Source organism: Mytilus edulis, unplaced genomic scaffold (assembly GCF_963676685.1).
Source record: "Mytilus edulis unplaced genomic scaffold, xbMytEdul2.2 SCAFFOLD_623, whole genome shotgun sequence".
Classification (NCBI taxonomy): domain Eukaryota; kingdom Metazoa; phylum Mollusca; class Bivalvia; order Mytilida; family Mytilidae; genus Mytilus; species Mytilus edulis.
This window is the reverse complement of record NW_027267382.1, coordinates 5,693-27,392: the sequence shown is the minus strand read 5'-3', so window position 1 is coordinate 27,392 and position 21,700 is coordinate 5,693. Positions and strand designations below refer to the sequence as shown.

The following is a 21,700-nucleotide window of genomic DNA, read 5'->3' as shown; positions in this document are numbered from 1 at the left end:
TTTATGTTTCATCAACTTGGTAAAAATTGAAAATGTCCGATGACGGAAGCGACTGAAAGCGACTTTCGTCAAGAACAGGGCGACTTGTTTTCGCTTTTGGGGGTCGGGGAAAGCGAAGTGACGATCGGGAGGGCGACTTCTTCGCCCAAGTCGCCTGGTAGCGTGAGCCCTGGACTCTATGAAGAAATAACATAAAAAATTGGTGCACACTGAATATATCAATAATGTGCGTATTTCGAATAGACAAAAAAAATATTACAGTCATTTCTTATAATTTAATTCTAAATTTCATTTTAAACCGTAGAAAATCATGAAATAACATTGATGATGTCACGGTCACATGACTAAATTATGTCTATGGGCTGATAACATAATAACGTCAGCCAATCAGAAGACCTGTTACATCCAAAATTAAATTATTAAAATATGTAAATTGATACACTGTCTCTAAACCATACCTTGTCTCCAATCTTGACAGTTCTCTGTGGAATCTTTGCAATGGCCTTCTTAGCTGCACTGGCTAATCTTCTCTGTAAAAAAATACAAAAGTTTTAAATAGGATATTCTTAAAAAAAAAAAAACAAGAAGAAAGTAAGGTTCTTTTATTAATAATATGACCTGGATTCAACTTAACCTACATGACTGCATTCTGACATTTTGTATATATATATATATGTTTATGTTTTAGAATTCATCATTGTTCATATGTATGTACAGTACAGTATTTATTTTTATCTAAAGCTCCTTTCCTACAATGCCAAGGTTGTGTAGCCAGTCAAGGTCCTTAAAAACTTCCATCATTTGAAACAAATCTATGTTTTTAAAATATGATAATAATCATAACTATTTACATAATAGCCATGTTATTACTCTCATAACGACATCAAAGTATTAATATGATAATAATCATAAATCTTAGAGCATATATAATATGCATTGTACATGTATTACTCTCACAGACATTAAAATAAAAAAAAAATATTCCCACAATTTAAAACTGACCAATGGTCAAGAACCACAGCTGACATTTTGCCCACTTCCTTATTGGTCTCATTATATATAAATTTGTATTAGATACAGATCTACATGTCTCCATGTATGGACAACATAATAAGTCAATCGGTCAAGCCAATTAATTAAAATGAGTGCTTTAAATGTTTTCAAATGACTGTCATTAAAATCATGTAGGTGGGCCACAAACGATGAGGTCATAGGTCAAACTACCCACAACCAGGAAGTGTGTGTTACACTGGCAAAGTTTTAACTTAAATCTTCTTTTAATTAGAATTTAATGAAGAGGGCACGGTGATCGATGCATTTGAATGGCAGCGAGTGGATCTGCACCTGCAAAGAATGCAAATACCAATTGAAATCAACCATTCAATGTATTGAATCTAATGGTTAAGTTTAGCTTGTAACAAATAGAAATATATATAGCACAAACAGTTACAGGGTATTTTGTTAAACTCTGTTGCCATGGTTGCTGAAGACAAACATAGGGTCAACTCCTGATATTGTAATTGAGTGTCCCCTTTCTTTTTGACAAACCTGTCATTATCTTATGTATACAAATGCATTGAATGGACAGGATGGTGAGGAAGGGGAATAACTGTGAAAAAGACCTCTTTCTCCCTATAAAATTCCCAATCTGTTATCAAATATGTTTTTCATTTTATTCAGAACAATTTCCTTGAATTATAATTCATATTTAAATAATATAACAGTACAATACAAAATGATTAATTTAGAATATATATATATCAAACATGTATTTCCTAAAAAACTAATACAAAAGGGAATATTTTATTCTGATTAAATTCTCATAGGGAAGTTGGAAGAAAAAAGTACGATTTAAATAGTTCAGTGTCTATTCACCTTAAATTGCTAAACAAGGGAGGTAATTAAAATTGTTTCTTAGTCAGGGGTACCAGACCAGACAACACCTGTTTTGTCTACTAACATTACTATTGACAAACTGTTAAACACATCATACTTATTAACCTACCATTACATAGCTGTTACATAGTCGCCTGACTGACATTTATCAACATATGCATTGCACCTGTGCAGAATGTTACAGAACAGAACCATAAATGTTCACATCAGCCTCACTTTCAAAAGTTGGACCAAACATGTCATAAACTGATTCCAAGTGGACCTGTGTCACATGTGCCTAGGTACACATGTAACCCTCTCTTAGTATATTTAAGGACAAAAATGAGAAACCCAAGAAACTTAGATGTTGTGTCTGTACCAAGCTTGCACAATGCTGCTATGAAAAATATTGTAGAAAGAAGTTGGGAGTTACAGATGAAAAGCATAAGGTACATGTGCTACTCACTTAATACACATGTACCTTCAATGACAAAATGGCTACCTTCCACAAGTGTGAAACAAGAAAAAATAATTCAAATCAATTAAAAACTTGAGGTGAACTGACACCGTCACCGTCAACATATTGATTGTGTTTGCAAAGTTGGACCTGTGCAACCCTTGTTTAATAAACAGAAGCTTAGAAATTCCTTGCAAATCTTAGCTATAATAGGTCTTTCAACACACAAAAGGCTAGATGTAATTTCTCTATGAAATTGCTATCAGGTCGATAATTGCTAGCTCAGGGCATTTTTGTAACAGTTTCCTATTTATCTCAGCAGTTTCATATTCTTTTTTTTATTTCCTTTATCATGATACATGTACATGTATATGATACTCATGTACATGTATATATAAATAAATCTATCATGTCCATTTAAGGCAAAAACTATACTTGTTTACTGGGAAAAAAATAAGAGTGGGAAAATCGGTTTATAAAAGTAATATTTTTTTAGTGTCTATCACATCAATAATTTTTTTTTTAACTCTAAAGGTTCTTTTAAATGAAAAAGGTCAAGACTTTAAACAATAAAGCAAGTTTGGGTAGGCAGCTGGAAATAATTTTATTTTTTAGTGTCTATCACATCAATAATTTTTTTTTTTAACTCTAAAGGTTCTTTTGAATGAAAAAGGTCAAGACTTTAAACAATAAAGTAAGTTTGGGTAGGCAGCTGGAAATAATTTTATTTTTTAGTGTCTATCACATCAATAATTTTTTTTTAAACTCTTAAGGTTCTATAAAATAATAAAGGTCAAGACTTTAAACAATAAAGCTAAAAAACAAATTTGAGTAGGCAGCTGGAAAATTTAGTTGCTGACTTCAATGTGACGTACAGAAAGAAGAACTAGTCAAATATAAGCTGCTAATAAAGTCATCTCTATTGAGTGGAAAATCTGTTTTTGCAGGTCCCACTGTAGAAATACCTACCGGTACATTTACAACTTTGACTCTTAATTCAAAGGTCACCTTTATTTAAAGGTTTGACTGTACAATGTACAATGTATTTTTTTAGACCTAGGGTAGAATTCATGATTTTATTTTAACTCAAACACACAAATTTATTTATCTATCATTTACTGTGATAGCAAAGATGAAACTTAAAAGACGACTAATACATCAATATCTACTGATAACATCTTTACACTTTGTCTGACCTCATTTTCACATTACGAATTCGCTTAACTATCTTATTCTGTGAATTAATTAAGTGAAACTTCCTTTTTTCCCATGACAATACGATGATCATCATACATCCTGTCAGGGTGAAAGTCCAATATATATCACACAATAATTCATAATTCTATATTGTAGGGCTTCACAAGGATGAACGGAAGATATTTTTGTTGAGATTGCTTTTTTGATGGCAATATTGAGGAGGATGGGTTTGAAAATGGACTTTCTGTTTATGTCATTTGCTTGCAATACATACATGTACATGTATGGGTCAATAAGAACTTTTTAGATGGACTTGCAGTTTATGTGATCTGCTTGGGGTACAAAAATTATGCATGATTATAGGTCAATTAGATGACATTTTATTCTTATTCAAATTCTCATCAAAATTAGAGTTTCATCAAAGAGTATTTAATCAACAATTCTTCAATCTTGTAAAACACAAATCATACTACATGTACCACAGGTGCTATACCACAAATGTATACTACTAACATGACTTTTCACAAATGACTCATATTAATTTTCTTTCAACAAAAAATCCAGAAAATTTTGTGTGCGGTGGCCATGGACTGGCAGTCATGATTTTTATTCAAATTTTGTAGTGATTAATCTAGTGTACATATAAAAATTCTATATTTGCTTTTTTCAAGTGTTTAGGGGCCTCAATGACCCAGTGGTCTAAGTCAGTCTATCTACTGTCATGACTATCACTAGCTCATTGTGTAGTACGAAGTCAACACTGAGGTTGTAAGTATGAATCCTTCACTTAAAGACAGTTAGTACTTGACTCATCCTAATTGACTAGGATTGTAAGTGAGAATCCTTCACTAAGACTAGCACTTGACTCATCCTAATTGATTAGGATTGTAAGTGTGAATCCTTCACTAAGACAGTAGTACTTGACTCATCCTAATTGATTAGGATTGTCAGTGTTCCCGACAAGGTCTGTGGTTCTCTGTAAGTGTGAATCCTTCACTAAGACAGTAGTACTTGACTCATCCTAATTGATTAGGATTGTCAGTGTTCCCGACAAGGTCTGTGGTTCTCTACAGGCACTCTGGATTCCTCCACCAATAAAACTGACAGCCATTAACATAGGCGGATCCAAGGGGGGCCATGGGAAAAAATTGGTTGATTATATATGGAATCACTGAAGCATGACTGGAGCGGGCCCCCCCTTAGATCAGTCAGCACCCCCCCCCCCCCCCCTCCTTAGGAAAAGTTCTGGATCTGCCACTGGTTAAATAGCAAAACAGTGTTGAAAATGGTGTAGAACAACTAGCAATCAACCAAATAATAGTGTTAAGACATGATTTGAATAGGTTAAACTAAATATTGTGGTTCCTAAACATGCTCAATAAAGCTCTCAATTTGAATTACTGCTTTTCAAACCAAATATATGTTGTATTTATACATAATGAACATGGTTTTTGATGCACTTGACATACATACATATCAAGATGAATATTGAATTACATACTTCAAAAGCCTTTGATGTGCATATTAAGCCTCTACATACAGAAACCTTTTAATTTTACTGTATTAAAAGCATATATATATATGAATCCTTCAATAATAACTCGGTTATAATCATGATAAGGAAGTTTTTATGGCATTTGAGTAAACAGACAGGAGTTGCTATAGCATAAACAATGTATCTTCAGATGTAAATATCAGGAAAATTATAAGGGCAGAAATATTCCTTGCAATGACGCAGCCCAGCCCTCTGCACTTTTAAATTTTAGCTAGAAAACTGAATGATCCTTTGGAGCCAAACAAATCTGCATTAGTCTCAATAGGCTTACAACATTTTACTAAATAACTGTAAAATTTATTGAAATTCATGATTATTTTCTATACAGGTTTACTGCATATTTAAGAAGATTGAACGTGTAGGTTAATAACACGAAAAACACTGCTTCATTATAAAGAAAGGTCACACCCTTTCATACATTGTATATCACTCAATGTACATTATTAGAAGCAATATTAAAGAACTATTAACATATTTATGACACAATATTTAAGTCAAGTATTTATAACATCGCCTGAATCTATTTTAAGAACATTTCATGCTAGAATGTTGATGAAGTACCATGTATCATGTTTCACTATTTCTGCAGCTTTGCATCTCCTGATTATTGCTTTCAATTAAGGTTTTAATAATGGCAGCATATATATAAATGTTATGACACATTCAAGGCTACAAGTTTTCCTTAGGTACATTTGTACCTAAGGAAATATGTGGTTTTCCTTAGGTACATTTGTACCTAAGGAAATATGTACCTAAGGAAATATGTGTTCTTCACAATAATTTTGGTTATGTCCAAGGTTCTTACTTACTGTAATACATGTACATGTATTACTACTGTATGATGCCTTTAACATGTTTATATAGACCATGTATACAGAAAAAAGTTTGATACGAGTAACTCCATTTAATGTCAAAGGTCAAAGTGCATAACAAAACATGTAATAAGGCTGTACAGTATATAATTTAAGTGTACTAACGTTAACTGATTCAAGCAGCCATTCAAGGTCAGACAAGGTGCATAAAAAAAACATGTAATAAGCATGATAAGGCTGTACAGTATATATTTAGTGTACTAATTATAACCTTAACTGATTCAATTTCAAGCAGTCATTCAAGGTCAAAGGCCAAGTTACATGTAGAAAAGATGTATTTTGTGTATTTAAAAGTTGTACAACCCCATTCAAGGTCAAAGGCCTATATTGCATGTACAACAGATGTATAAGGCTGTGTAACCCCATTCAAGGTCAAAGGCCAAATGTACTGTATATATTTAGAATCTAAGATAAAATTGTGGAAGCAGAGCTCCACAATTTAATACAGAAGTTATCTCCTAAACTTTAAATAAAAATTATCCAAAATAACTGTAATGTGGATAAAATTGTCTTCCTAATATAAATCAATTTGTTGCATCAATATTACATTTTGTATTATGACAATTCAGATTTTATATATTTTTTTAATTTCAATATATTGATGCTTTAATATATTCATAACAGCATGTTTTAATATATTTTTTTGGAATTTTTATTGCTTGCACCTGCACCTTAATATGTTATTAGACTGCAGGGTATGAGGGTGTTAGATTGCGACTATTTATATGTTTATTTCAATGAATTTTTTTATGTAATTCAGATAAAATATTAATTAGGTATGTAAACCACATCCAGGCCTAGCAGTCATACAAATTTTACAGCACTCCAATTCAGAAACTAATCGTTTACTTTTCCACATTGGCTATAGGTATAGGGGGAGGGTTGAGATCTCATAAACATGTTTAACCCCGCCACATGTTTGTGCCAAGTCAGGAGCCTCTGGCCTTTGTTAATCTTGTATTATTTTTAATTTTAGTTTCTTGTGTACAATTTGAAGTTTAGTATGGCATTCATTATCACTGAACTAGTATATATATGTATTTATATTTTAGGAGCCAGCTTAAGGACGACTCCGGGTGCAAGAATTTCTCCCTACATTGAAGACCTGTTGGTGACCTTCGGCTGTTGTCTGATCTGTGGTTGGGTTGTTGTCTCTTTGACACATTTCCCATTTCCATTATCAATTTTATAATACTGGATTTGACATTACATAAACAAGTGTGAATCCATCCAGCATGTCCAGTATACATATGGTATATATATACTTTCTTTTATCTATATATATGTGATTGAAACCTTTGCATTTGATTGACCTCCATTGAGCCAACATCTAATGAATGACAATGGTAAGTTTGTTAGTGCTAAGAGAGTTCGTAAGTGCTAGGAGCGTGGGAGTCTCCTAATGCAGCATACATGTATTACAAGTGATTTAGGATGTCAATTACCATCATGTACATGTATATATATAATGTATCAATAAGATATATATATATATATATCTTTTGATGATTGAAGATACTTATATCATTAGCTAATCCAAACTATTGCAAGTAGCACAGTAGAACAGTATATATATTTTAAAACATTTATAACACAACTAGCTTGTGTCAGTCTGTGGTACCGGTGTGGTGGGGGTGGTGAAGGGGTGAAACTGATCAATGGTCAAGAAGTCATCATCTTGCCCCTATAGACTCGACAGTGGACTGTATAGGGTGTTAATCCCGGCCACCCTCATCCTCCCCTGACAAAAGAAATGTTACTTTGTTAACAAACTTATGTAAAATATTGTTTTGGACTCACTACACTATTTTAATGTTACAGAGAATTCTTTGTACTAAAATCACTGTTCATGATGATTTCTACTGTTAGTAAATTTTTTAGTTTATTATAATTATAAGTATAAGTATAAAATCCCTTGTCATTTCTGATAGTTACTGTTTGTGCACACGTACACAACCCACCTACACCACCCACTTCTTTTCACAAAGCAAAATATGATATTGACAAAATACTGTACGTCAGCATAATATTTATTATATTGATGTTATTTTAACATTGGTGTGTTTTTTATCTCTAGTTTACTTTATATTACGTATAAATTGATTTTATTTAGTCTACTCTTTCGAATTCATGTGTCTTAGATTACTTTTCTTTTTTTTAAATTACAAAATAGATTTGCTTTTAACATAAATTTGTACACCAATAATCAACTCTGAACCACTTTAAAAACATCAATTCAAGATTTAGGTCACCTAATTCCACAATTTACACAGTGTACTTTGGTTTTTATGTTATGTAATCACAGATAAGAGATATAAATTTGGATATACAAACATTGAATATAAACACCAATCAAAATGAATGCTTAAGGTCACTCAGTTCAAATGTAACTCCAAGTCGACAAAACAGGGAGATTGATTGCTGGCGATAAAATTAAAATTTACGACCTGATATAACATACATGTTATATATACATTTTATATTGTAGAGGGGGAGATTTCTGTTGTATTTAATTGACCCTTTATCCCTCCCCAAGCTCAAAGCATCTAAGAAAAGTCTACATCAGGAAATATTTTTGACTGAATTTCAATTACTGAGCAGAAATTAAAGTTAATAATAAAATATGAACAAATTTGAAATGTCGTAGTTACTTAGACTAGACATACATGTACTACACATACATGTTTCATACATGTCATAGACTCTGGGTATCCCCGGAATAGATTTTAAGTTGAAGCCAATTAGTCCTTATAACATAAAGCACTGAGTCAATGGTTAACCTGTAAATAGTGCACTATATAATCTGAATCATACATGTACCTGCATGTGACATTGCAATGAAACACTTAACAATTAAATGCATCCTTATGAAAACCACAAAACTTTAGTAGTTCCAGGTGGTATATGACTCCAAGTTATATTAGCATCAAAACTCATAAAACAATGGGACTTTAGAATTCCTCTCTTAATTACTAGTAAATGCAGTCCTTAAACATTGTAAAAGGTCATTAGAAACATCCTAACAACTGGTCCACTGCTAAGTGTCTTCAAGTTCAATATAGCTCTATAATAAAGTAACCTTCTAGATTTTTCTTTTCAGATTTGTAAATAAACGTGTATATGTATAGTTAGGAGTCCAAAATCTATCAGTGGCGGATCCATAACTTTTCATAAGAAGGAACCGCTGACTGGCCTAAAAGGCCGGTCGGGCGCTCCAGTCATGCTTTAGTGATTCCCGGAATCCCGGTATAATCAACTTAATGTCAAAATACACCATTCTACTTCAGTAATGATCATCAGATAATACATAAGAGGAAAATAAACCAGCTACAAACAATATACATGTAGTATAATATTTGGCATACAGAATATATACAACAATAATCATTATAATATGGCAATATGTTGACAACATTTATATAAACATGATGAGGAATCAATTTATTTCTTATCTTTTCAGATTTTTTATCACCAATGAGTGCCTCTTTTCTAATTTCAATCACAAACTAAAGTGCCTCTCTTTCAATTTCTTGAGCAAATCTCTGGATTGAAGGCAAAATCATAAGCTACTACGTACATTTGTACTTCCCTGGTCAATCATCACACACTGATGTAATTAAGATAAACTGACAAGAGGACAACAACATCAATGACCTGGTACACTTAGGTGCACTGAACATGTTTAAGAGGTTACTGTCCAATCAAATAACATGTACAGTGAAACCTGTTTAAACTGAACTTCTTCGGAACTTAAGATTTTGTTCGGTTATGGACAATGTTTTGTTTTATCAGGTTAACATAGCATACAATTTGATATGACGGTGCTTACGAACCTGTTTGGTTTGTATGTAGGTTTTTAGTTTATGCAGGATTCGGTTTTGTCAGGTTTCACTGTACTTATTGTTAACCCACAGAAGTGATTCAAACAGATATCTTAATTCATTGTTTAGCTGATGATCACTGACCTCAAACCATTAACATAAATAATACTGGTGTATATTGTAACAATGAATTAAACATGATCAGGTCTCTGTCACTTGAATTTCAGTTTTCACAGAAATATGAGATTCTATTTTGTTGGTTGAGTTAGTTAACAATTGGTTGGTGACCTTCAAATTTAATGTTATTGAATTTGTAAACAACAAAAACAAATAAAAATGTACATGTACATTGTATAAATTGATACATAATGTATATACAATGTACATTGAAATTTTAAAGATACATCATCAGAGTAACCTTCATGTACAAATGTAAATATGAAAAATAATTAAAAAGAATAAAAACAAAATCAAACAAGATAAACATCACGACCACTAGTACTCTGTACATTTACACTCAAAATTATTGGACCTTATGGTTTTTTGAGTCAGGACCTGTACCAGCACATCCAGTATAATTTTGAGAACACTTCAAAATGACATGTACATGTACTTCACCTTGCTTTGAGAGAGCTACCATTTAACTTCAAACAGGGGGTTATGTTTTTTTGTCCAAGTCGGACATTATTTTTTTCAACTGCATGACTGCAATATTTTTTTTCACCAAATTAAGGATCAAAATATTTTTAGGAAACAATTAAACCATAACCTCCCCTTAAATTTAAGTTGTACATTTAGTTTCTTTACAATATCAGAATATTAATATCAGGTGGTCTTGTGGTCTAGCGCACTGGATACAGTGCAGGCAATTTGGTGTCACGATATCTCAGTACTAGCATGGGTTCAAATCCCGGCCAGGGAAGAACAAAATATTTGCGAAAGCAAATTTACAGATCAAACATTGTTGGGTTGATGTTTAGACGAGTAGAATATTAATATATATATATATATATATATATACATACCGTCAATCTTTCCTTGGCATGGGCATATCTAAATCTCTGGATGTAGTAGAAAACAAGCCACGCAAGGGAGATAATCATTAGCACAATGAACGAGATGGACACAAATAACACAGAAGTTCTGCTGATATTATTCGTAGACTCTATTGAATGCTTGTTGGTGGAATCGTGGGTCCTCGGTCCTACAGTAATAGCTAGTTTCACATCACGACCTGGAAATGCTTCTATTTTAGAGACAATATTTTTTCCGTCTGTCTGACTGATGAATATTGTGACAACATTATCCTTTTCTGAAAGATATAACAGATAATTTAAACTAAAAATATTCAGACTACATATCCAGTTAATTAAATAAACCTTTACTTACTTAACTGGGAATTAGGTTGTATAAACATTTATATAATCATATAATTTGTGATACATTTTAGAGATAAATACATTTTGTATTCATATCACAAAGATGAATTTAAGGTGGTACCCAACACCTTGACTAAAATTAATTTGGATCGTTTAATTTTTATAAAATTTTGACAAAATTTCTTCTTGACATTTCGGAAAAAAGTAAAAATTTCCAAAAATTTTAACCAATCTCTTTCTTTGAAAAATTTCATTGTATATTTATGTATATATAGCAGTTAGACAGACACTTATTTTGATTATTGAGAAGCTTAATATTTTCTGATCAATACAATGCGATCAAAAGGTTTAGCTGATTTTACAGAGTTATCTCCCTGTAGTGTTAGGTACCACTTTAAAAAATTATGTCTGACACAATTATTCAGACAATTGGCTTATCTGACAGAACCAAAAATTTGCCTTAAACTGTGGTCAGGCATATAATTAAGGACCTCTGCTGTGCAGTAGCCACAAGTTTACATGTACAATATAAATTTAATGTACTGGATTAAATGAGTGTTACATGTACATAATGTATGTACAATGAATAATATATATTCATGATAATTAGTTCTCTTTCAAAAAACCCATCACACAATATTTACCACTGCATAATTAACAAACAACAATGCAACCAATTGCAAACAAATCAAAATAAATGTAGGTGTGAGAATAATCGGTCTATTATTTAAAAAAAAAAAAAAATAAATCAAAAAATCGATCAATTTGTGAAAGACAAGCTTATAGAATGACCAAATAATAAAATAAACATTTACAATAATAGGACTTTAGGTGAAAAAACAACATAAATACATGTCAAATTAACATACAACAATTACATGTACATTTAATTTGTACATATACATGTACAAATACATGTAAATATAATATATTTTCAATTATAAACCATATGTCATGCATGCACTAATGCAACTTTAATAGATCAATAAATTCAATACATGTATATGAGGAAAATATGTTTAATTCAATACTAAACTGCAGGTGTTCTGTGTTAAACATGTATGGAAAAGGTTATGATCAATTTTGCATGCTTATATTTATATTTACATATATGCATCATGACATGTATAAAATATTTTTAAGGGTCATAATATTGACGTGTGATTTGCTTCCACCAAGAAATTTTTTTTTTTCGAGAAGTTTAGTCTATTTGCTGATCATGAGTCATTGAGGGCCAATTTAGACACAAGCACAAATTAATGAAAGATCCATAAATATTGTCATAGTGCAGTTATGGTTTTCAATTAGGCACCATGATGAGGTCAGACTCACCATTTGTCCACTCTAGATCTGGGAACATACTAAAATTTCTAAATATGGAATCGGGGCTCACCCAAGTAAGGTAGACCTAATGATCAATATGAATAATAATATAATTCAGTCAAATATTACTTGCAGGTGTGGAATGATTCATAGCTACATGTATAATGGGGGTCTCATTGGGGGGGGGGGGGGGGGCTGACCCAGGATCCTGCTTACTGTTTTGTCAGATTCCCGTATCCCGCTTACACTATGAACGTACAAGCAATTCTCATTTTTTTGTAATTTCCTGTGCACTATATAGCAAATCAGGGTGATTACTGGTGATGTGGGAGTGAAAATGCTCAGATTTACAAGACTGTGGAAATCCTGATCCATCCAATGGTTACATTATAAATTACTTTTAAGTGTAGATTTGATTTCATTTTTGGTGTTTTAATGCCACATTTAATCACTGCATTAAGGCTATTCTGTGGTTGCCAGCGTTTAATGGTGGAGGAAGCCAGAGTGCCCAGAGAAAACCACTGGCTAGTGATTATAGTAGTAACTATCTAGACCACTTTGCCACCCAAGCCCCTTACTTGTGTAGATGTTGACAAACTAAGGTCTAAAAGAGGTATTATATCTTGGATTTAAAGAAAGAATTTAAATAGATGGGTAGGAAATGTAGGACAGAATCTTACTATTTGTAAACAAGTCAATTATTGTAAACATTTTATCATTTTTATCAATTCATATTGAAAATATTAGCATAAGCCTGTGTTTACAAAGCGTATCAATTCATTTGGCACATTGCCAAATATGTGTATGACTGAGCACTCTAAAGTACAAACATATTTATAGAATATGTATCTTAGCATACATTTGTTGACTTTTTACATGTATATATAAAATGTACATTAAACATGATAAACATGATAAAATGAGCAATGGTCCAATTGTTCAAGTGTATAAATCTGTACACAATTACTAACATAACAAGTCAAGAAAACGAAAAAAAAAGAAAAAAAAAAAGAAAAAAAAAGGGAAAAAAAAGGAAAAATCTTGTTTTAATCATAAAATCACACACACATGTCACAACTAATATCATGCAGCAAAAAAATCCACACACTTAGAAAGCACCATCCGTTACAGCAAGCATGATCACACAAAACAATTAAATAAGCTACACAACAGCCCGAGTAGATTTTGCTTTTTCCACATGCCCACCGTGGGCAGCCAACCTGTGCCCACTCTAGCTATAATCTATTTTTTTGTAAAAATATTGATTACAAATGCTTATCTGCTTTTTTCAAGTGATTGTACTTTCAAGTCTTTAGATTAAACAAAAGAAATTGCATGCCCACTCCTATGGGTGGGCAGAGTGGACAAGGTAGAAATTTTTGTCCACCCGGTGCCCACTCCCATGGTGGGCCGGTGGACAAAGCAAAATCCACCGGAGCTGTAGTGTACATCATTTTTTTTCACATACAATGTAGTAACAATTCAGCAAACACCGACAAACTAATCATGACTGTATTTTTATTAGCAATGATTAGTCCAAGATTGCTCTGAAGTCAGACGGCTGTGGATCACAGCCTGACAGCATTATCCTCAAAAAGCAGTCAAAAGCAATCCAGAACTACAACTTGGTTCTTATTTTTTAATACTGTATGTGCTTTTGCTTTTAAATAACAAGTAAATTATTTTGAACTCTGGAAAAATTGATAAGAAATCTTAGATAAAAACTTATCCAACAATAGATGATGCAGGGCAATTCATGACAAAATTTCACTTTCCAAATTATTATTATTTTTAATCTTTTCAATTAATTGTTGACAACTGAAATCTACTGATAACAGTTTCGATGCATCTTCATAATCTTTGGACTCCCAAGTTCACAAAATTTTCCTAAGAGTAATAGTCTTGCTGATTGACATAGAGTCCATGGCCAGGACTCATGTTAATGAGATTACTGAAATTCAACAGATTTAATGAACACAGTATATAGACAAGTTTAAATATACTGTGGCAAATCATACATATATGTAACCTTCAGGTACATGTACACTTGGGACTCTACACATAGTCACATACATATATATGTCTTATGGTGAACCATGCTATGGAACTGTCCGAACATGTAAATTAACTATACATGTACATGTACATGTGATAATAAGAGGATGCTGGTTTGATTGCCAATAAGACAACTCTCCACAAGAGACCAAACAACATAGCAGCTAACACCTACATGTACATTTGTACGTACATGTACATCCACAATGTACAATGTACATCCACATGTACAATGTACATCTTCAAGTACTGTACATGTAAATGTACAAATTCTACTGATTAAAACTTGCAACATTGTGAATGTTGTGTACATGTTCATGTACAACATGTACAAGAGTGACTTAATTTCCTTATAAGCAGTGAGTGCTCATCATTGTACATGTTGTATAAAATAACTCATTATGATGGGAAAAATGATAGGAAAATGCATGCATACCTTTTTACATTGTACAATATTAGGTACATGTATGTGTGTCAATGTGTGCTGCAGTGATGTCATATGAAGCAGACTTAAATAAATGGGGAATGTACATGTGTCCATGGGAAAACTGGTGATGCCCCGCTTGCATATAATATTAAACCAGATGCTCCGCAGGGCGTAGCTTTATACGACCGCAGAGGTTGAACCTTGAACGGTTAGGGCAATTATGGACACAACATTCAAGCTGGATTCAGCTCTAAATTTGGATTGTGATTAAATAGTTGACACAGCATAGGTTTCTGACACAGAATGAATGTGTTCTAATGAACTTAAAATTTTTGTTTCTCTTAGAGCAATTCACTATGCTGTTGAATATTAATCCTCTCAAAAAAATGTTTGAAGAAATTTTCTTTTTTATTTATGAAATTTCAAATGAGAAAAATTGAACCCAATTTTTTTCATCACATCCCCCTTTCCCTTATTCCAAAACTAATCTCAATTAAAATTTCTAATGGAGTTTGCAACAATAACTACTCATTTAAATACATCATAAAATATTAAGATGTAAAAAAACTGCTTGTTATCACTGAATGGTAAAGATTATTTTAATTTATCAGTTGGTAGTAAAAAGTGAATATACATTGTATATTGTATATAACAAAGATTTAAGTTGATTCTGGACAAAGAAAGATAACTCCAATTAAAAAAAAATCTTGCTATTGCACAATATTTTGCAATTAGATATTTCTTGCTTACTATTCTGGACAAAGAAAGATAACTCTAATTAAAAAAAATTTTGATATTTCACAATATTGTGCAATTAGATATTTCTTGCCATTGCACAATACTGTGCAATTGAAAAGACTTGCTATTGCACAATACTTAATATAATAATTTTAGATCCTGATTTGGACCAACTTGAAAACTGGGCCCATAATAAAAAATCTAAGTACATTTTTGGATTCAGCATATCAAAGAACTTCAAGATTTCAATTTTTGTTAAAATCAGACTAAGTTTAATTTTGGACCCTTTGGACTTTAGTGTAGACCAATTTGAAAACAGGACCAAAAATGAAGAATCTACATACACAGTTAGATTTGGTATATCAAAGAACCCCATTTATTCAATTTTTGATGAAATCAAACAAAGTTTAATTTTGGACCCCGATTTGGACCAACTTGAAAACTGGGCCAATAATCAAGAATCTAAGTACATTTTTAGATTCAGCATATCAAAGAACCTAACTGATTCATTTTTTGTCAAAATCAAACTAAGTTTAATTTTGGACCCTTTGGACCTTAATGTAGACCAATTTGAAAACGGGACCAAAAGTTAAGAATCTACATACACAGTCATGACAGTTAGATTCAGCATATCAAAGAACCCCAATTATTCAATTGTGATGAAATCAAACAAAAGTTTAATTTTGGACCCTTTGGGCCCCTTATTATGTTGGGACCAAAACTCCCAAAATCAAACCCAACCTTTCTTTTATGGTCATAAACCTTGTGTTTAAATTTCATAGATTTCTATTTACTTATACTAACGTTATGGTGCGAAAACCAAGAAAAATGCTTATTTGGGTCCCTTTTTGGCCCCTAATTCCTAAACTGTTGGGGCCTAATCTCCCAAAATCAATACCAACCTTCCTTTTGTAGTCATTAACATTGTGTTTAAATTTCATTGATTTCTATTTACTTAAACTAATGTTATTGTGCGAAAACCAAGAATAATGCTTATTTGGGCCCTTTTTTGGCCCCTAATTCCTAAACTGTTGAGACCAAAACTCCCAAAATCAATCCCAACCGTTCTTTTGTGGTCATAAACCTTGTGTCAAAATTTCATAGATTTCTATTAACTTAAACTAAAGTTATAGTGCGAAAACCAAGAAAATGCTTATTTGGGCCCTTTTTGGCCCCTAATTCCTAAAATGTTGGGACCAAAACTCCCAAAATCAATACCAACCTTCCTTTTGTGGTCATAAACCTTGTGTTAAAATTTCATAGATTTCCATTCACTTTTACTAAAGTTAGAGTGCGAAAACTAAAAGTATTCGGACGCCGGACGATGACGACGACGACGACGACGACGACGACGCCGACGCCAACGTGATAGCAATATACGACGAAATTTTTTTCAAAATTTGCGGTCGTATAAAAAGGACAAAAAACAAGAACTGTAAAAGGGATGCTACCCAAATTTGTACTTAATCTGAGTTTTTTGGTAATAATTTAAGCATTGTGTTTAATGTTTCATAACATTAGGTTAAGGCCAACTTAAGCATGTTAGGTAAGAGAACGGCAACAAAAATCAAGAAAATTTTCCCTTTGAAAAGGAGCATAACTCAAGAACGTTAAAAGTGATGCCACCAAAATTCGAACTTTATCTGTGTTTTGTGGTAATTAACTTTGTGTACATATTAGTTTAATGACATTTAGTTGAGGCAAACTGACATGACTGAAGTGAAAGATTTTCCATTTGTAAAGGGGCACAACTCATATAGAACAGTAAAAGTCACCCAACCAAAATTCGAACTTTATTTGTTTTTTGTGGTAATAAGCATTATGTCTCACATGTCTCAGTTTCATAATATTTGGGTGAGGCAAACTTAAGTGAAAGAAGCTTAAAGGGAAACAAAAAATTCAGCATTTTTTCCATACATGTACATGTATATACATGTACATGTATGGAAAAAATATGTGTACATGGTGTATGCATGTACACAATGTAATTAAGGAGTGTAAACTCTAGAACAACTGCTCCAGAACCAAAATTCAAATTTACACATGATCTTTGTTTCAAGGTAATATAAATACAATGTACATTCAATGTGTATTAGTTTTATACCTTTTCATTGAGGCAAACTTAAGTAGAGAACATAATAATATAACCAACTTTGGGACGTAAGAACAGATATAAAGACGGGCAAGTGCTAAACTGCTACCACTGGGAAATAAAAAAAATTAAACAACATCCATTTACATGTAGCAAGAGAAAACATACATTTTGTTGCTTTGTGTATATAGTTTATCTTATTTCTTTCAATAAGACATCTCTCCACAAGAGACTATTAAAATTTAATTATTAAAATTTAATTATAAATAATGACACAGAAATTAACAGCTAAAGACTATTTGAAACAGACGTGTATGAAACACCTCGAGAACTAAAGCCAAACTGTCTCATCTTTAAGACACCTTATAAAAGCACTGTATAGCTAACATGTATATATATACATTGTATATACAATGTACAACATGTATGTTACTGTATATGAAGCAAACAAAGGTACAAGTACAAATGTACAATTACACTGATTTATATAAATTGTGCGACTGCGAATGTTGTGAATGTATATATGTACTAAACAACATATATATCTGTTCTATAAGCAATTCCAAAAATTCATGCAGCAGGTACATTTTGAACAATGTACCTTGGAGAAGAGAAACCCTAAAAAAATCAAAAGTGTGTGAAAAGCAACAAAAATAATGATCATGAAAATACTGGAATCCACTGCAAATTTTTAGCTTTCTCCATCAAGCCGTAAGCTGCAATTTGATCGGCAGAACCAATTTCTAAAATTCGCTAAAATTCTAAAAATGATCATTGGATTTTAGTATTTCAATTTTTCTATGAACTGATTGACATGATTGATGAATATAATGTTTACCAAATGACCAAGTTTTGAAATATCATTGAAATTTAATTATCTGATTAAAGACTAACAATGTCATGAATGTGTAAAGTCTTCTTAAAATTCTCTAGCTACATGCATATGTACCACATGTACGAGTACTCATATTCATGAATAGATGAAATGAGCTTTTATAGTCCTCAAATGACTTGTCTTCATTTCATGAGACTGTTGGAAAAAAAATTTGTAAGGGTTCCGCGGAACCCTGGCAGTGTCTCGCCTACTTCTGCTGTAAATTGCAGGATCAACAAAAATGAGGGAAAAAATCAATAAAAATATTCCGCTTGATACCATGTTTGGATTGTAGGAAGCTTCTGTCCAAGTTTGGTAAAAAATCCTGGATAGTTTATGAATCTAATAAATGTTTTAAAAACTTTTACTGCAGACTGGGTGTAATGTTAACTGGAAGAAAAACTAAGTCCATTTATAAGTAAAATACAGATACACAGGTACAAAATATTAACAAAATTTCCTTCTAGATACTAGCTTTTGATCATAAACAAGCTTCTGTCTTAGTTTGGTACAAATAAAAAATAGTATAAGAAAGTTATCAAAATTTTTAAAAATTTAACCACATCTAGTGAATGTGTTGTTTCCTGGCAGAAAAAAAGTCCATTTAAAGTAAAATATGGAAAAAATGGATTTGTCATTTTGCAAAATTTACTTCTGGATACTATCTTATGATCATTAACAAGCTTCTGTCCAAGTTTGGTACAAACCAAGGATAGTTTAAGAAAGTTATTAAAATTTTAAAAACTACAACCAAAGAGTGATGAAATGTTTTCCCGCAGAAAAACTAAGTGCATTTATAAGTAAAATACGGAAAAAATGGAATTTTATTTTCACAAAATTTACTTCTGGATACTATCTTATGATCATAAATAAGCTTCTGTCCAAGTTTGGTAGAAATCCAGGATAGTTTAAGAAAGTTATTTAAATTTTAAAAACTTTAACCACAGAGTGTATGTAATGTTTTCCCGCAGAAAAACTAAGTCCATTTATAAATAAAATAAGGAAAAAATGGAATTTTATTTTCACAAAATTTACTTCTGGATACTATCTTATCATGCTTACGATCATAAACAAGCTTCTGTCCAAGTTTGGTAGAAATCCAGTATGGTTTAAGAAATTTATTAAAATTTCAAAAACTTTAAACACAGAGTGAATATTTGTGGACGCCGCCGACTACGACACCGACGGAATGTAAGATCGCTTAGTCTCGCTTTTTCGACTAAAGTCGAAGGCTCGACAAAATCCAGACCATATCTTTATTTTTAATATGTTTAAGGGGCATGCATATGCTAGCTACATGTACAGAAAACAACTATTTTTTGTTTTGCCTGTAGATACATGTAGTGCCAGTACTAGTGTTTGGGGAGATAATTACAGAGCATTGAAAAGTAAAGCCACATGCCTTGAACTGAAATCATTATCAGATAATAAATTTAAAACATTCAATGGTATTTTTAAACATGGTGTAAGAATGGACATGATGGATGTATAAACCATGAGACTTGCACAACACTACACAGTAGTCCAGCCATTATTATGTTAAATATGTACATGTAATACCTGAAGGTTCTGTCGACAGCTGAATGATCTCTGAAAATTCAATTGAGTATAATACAATTTGTTTTCCTTGCATCATTTCACAGTGAATGACCATGATGACAGTTAATGATTGACCGATCAGATAATAAGATCAATGTATTTATCTTTCTCTAATATTGAAGCAAGGTTTAAGCATATGCATAACATGTACATGTACATGTATACTACATATATGTACATAATGATTCAAATTATTTTTTTGTTGAATCATTAAATTTTTATTCGAGATCAATTTTGTGATGCTCTTGATCATTCAAGACATATGCAAGACAAGACTTGCATGACTTGGCTTTAAAATTCATGTATCTTTGAGAATTCTTTTCACTTTCCGTTATAACATGTTTAAGATGAGTGTAAAATTGTGAATTCCCATCAAGTTTGAATATACTAATGTATGCCTAAATCCCGAGAATCTCAGCTCCTGGAAATTTACAGTGCCAGTCTGTACCTTAAAACATAAGTACTGCTTCATGACTTAATAGTAGGAGGGAGTGTAGAAATACACAGTAGAAAAAAAATCTCATATTCTAGTAAAAAATTAATTATCTATTTTGACATGTTTGGAATTATTCTGAATATCCTTGAAACTAAAAAATTCTCAATTAAATGTTTTTTTTGTCTATCTCGACTTATATATCATGTATAATATACATGTACATGTATGTGCAAGCACACATTTTGTACATATTCCTGGTTTAGACAATTGCAATTGCTAGATACATTAAAATATATACATTGTACATGTTTCACTGGTAGACCTATTTGGCAAATGACCGCGATTTTTGGCAAATCTCCGCGGAACGGATAATAAATAGAGGTTCATCGTGAATTTTCTGTTTTACAGAATATTTTGCGGTTCTCCGGAGATTTTCCGTGTCTCAGGGAATTATCCGCATGTCTCAGGGAATTATCCGTTTGTCCGATTAAACTGGTGTGTATTGAGTCAGTGATAGAACCAGTGATGCGTGAGCGACGGTTATTAATAGATCGTTGTATAATCCGTTATCTGTGAGCAACGATTATTAATAGATCGTTGTGATTATATACAATGTTTACAGTCAGATAAAAATAACCGTCTTATTACCCTTTTCAGTCGAGAAATAAAAAGCGGTGTTTTTGATATTAAAGTTACTTGCAATTTAAATATCGAATTTAGTTCAATAAAGAATAATCTATTTAAATGTGACCAATGAACAGGAAAAGTGCACGTGGTAACTTTGCAATACTACAAATATGTTCACCTTACAAAATTCTTCTTTATTGTCATGTTAAGATAAATCAGTTCCTGTAAAAACAGTAAAAACAGAGTCTTAATTACTGCAGATGCCGTAATCCGACATAATGTCATACTGATTTGACACTTGTCTAGTGTGAGTAACACCTGCTGTGATATTTTTGCAATACAACATGGACAAGCGGAAAGTCGTAAATCAATC

The 21,700-nt window shown here is 32.1% G+C and overlaps 1 protein-coding gene across 1 annotated transcript; it reads right to left on the bottom strand.

Moving 5' to 3' along the window:
- Positions 1-458: 458 nt before the first annotated feature.
- LOC139505284 (RING finger protein 150-like) lies at positions 459-20,683 on the bottom strand (the record flags this gene model as incomplete). Its single annotated transcript, XM_071294990.1, is given in 3 exon segments — positions 459-530; positions 10,803-11,089; positions 20,226-20,683. Coding segments are annotated over 3 exon segments (453 nt in total), but the record flags the coding sequence as incomplete, so codon positions are not given.
- Positions 20,684-21,700: the final 1,017 nt, after the last annotated feature.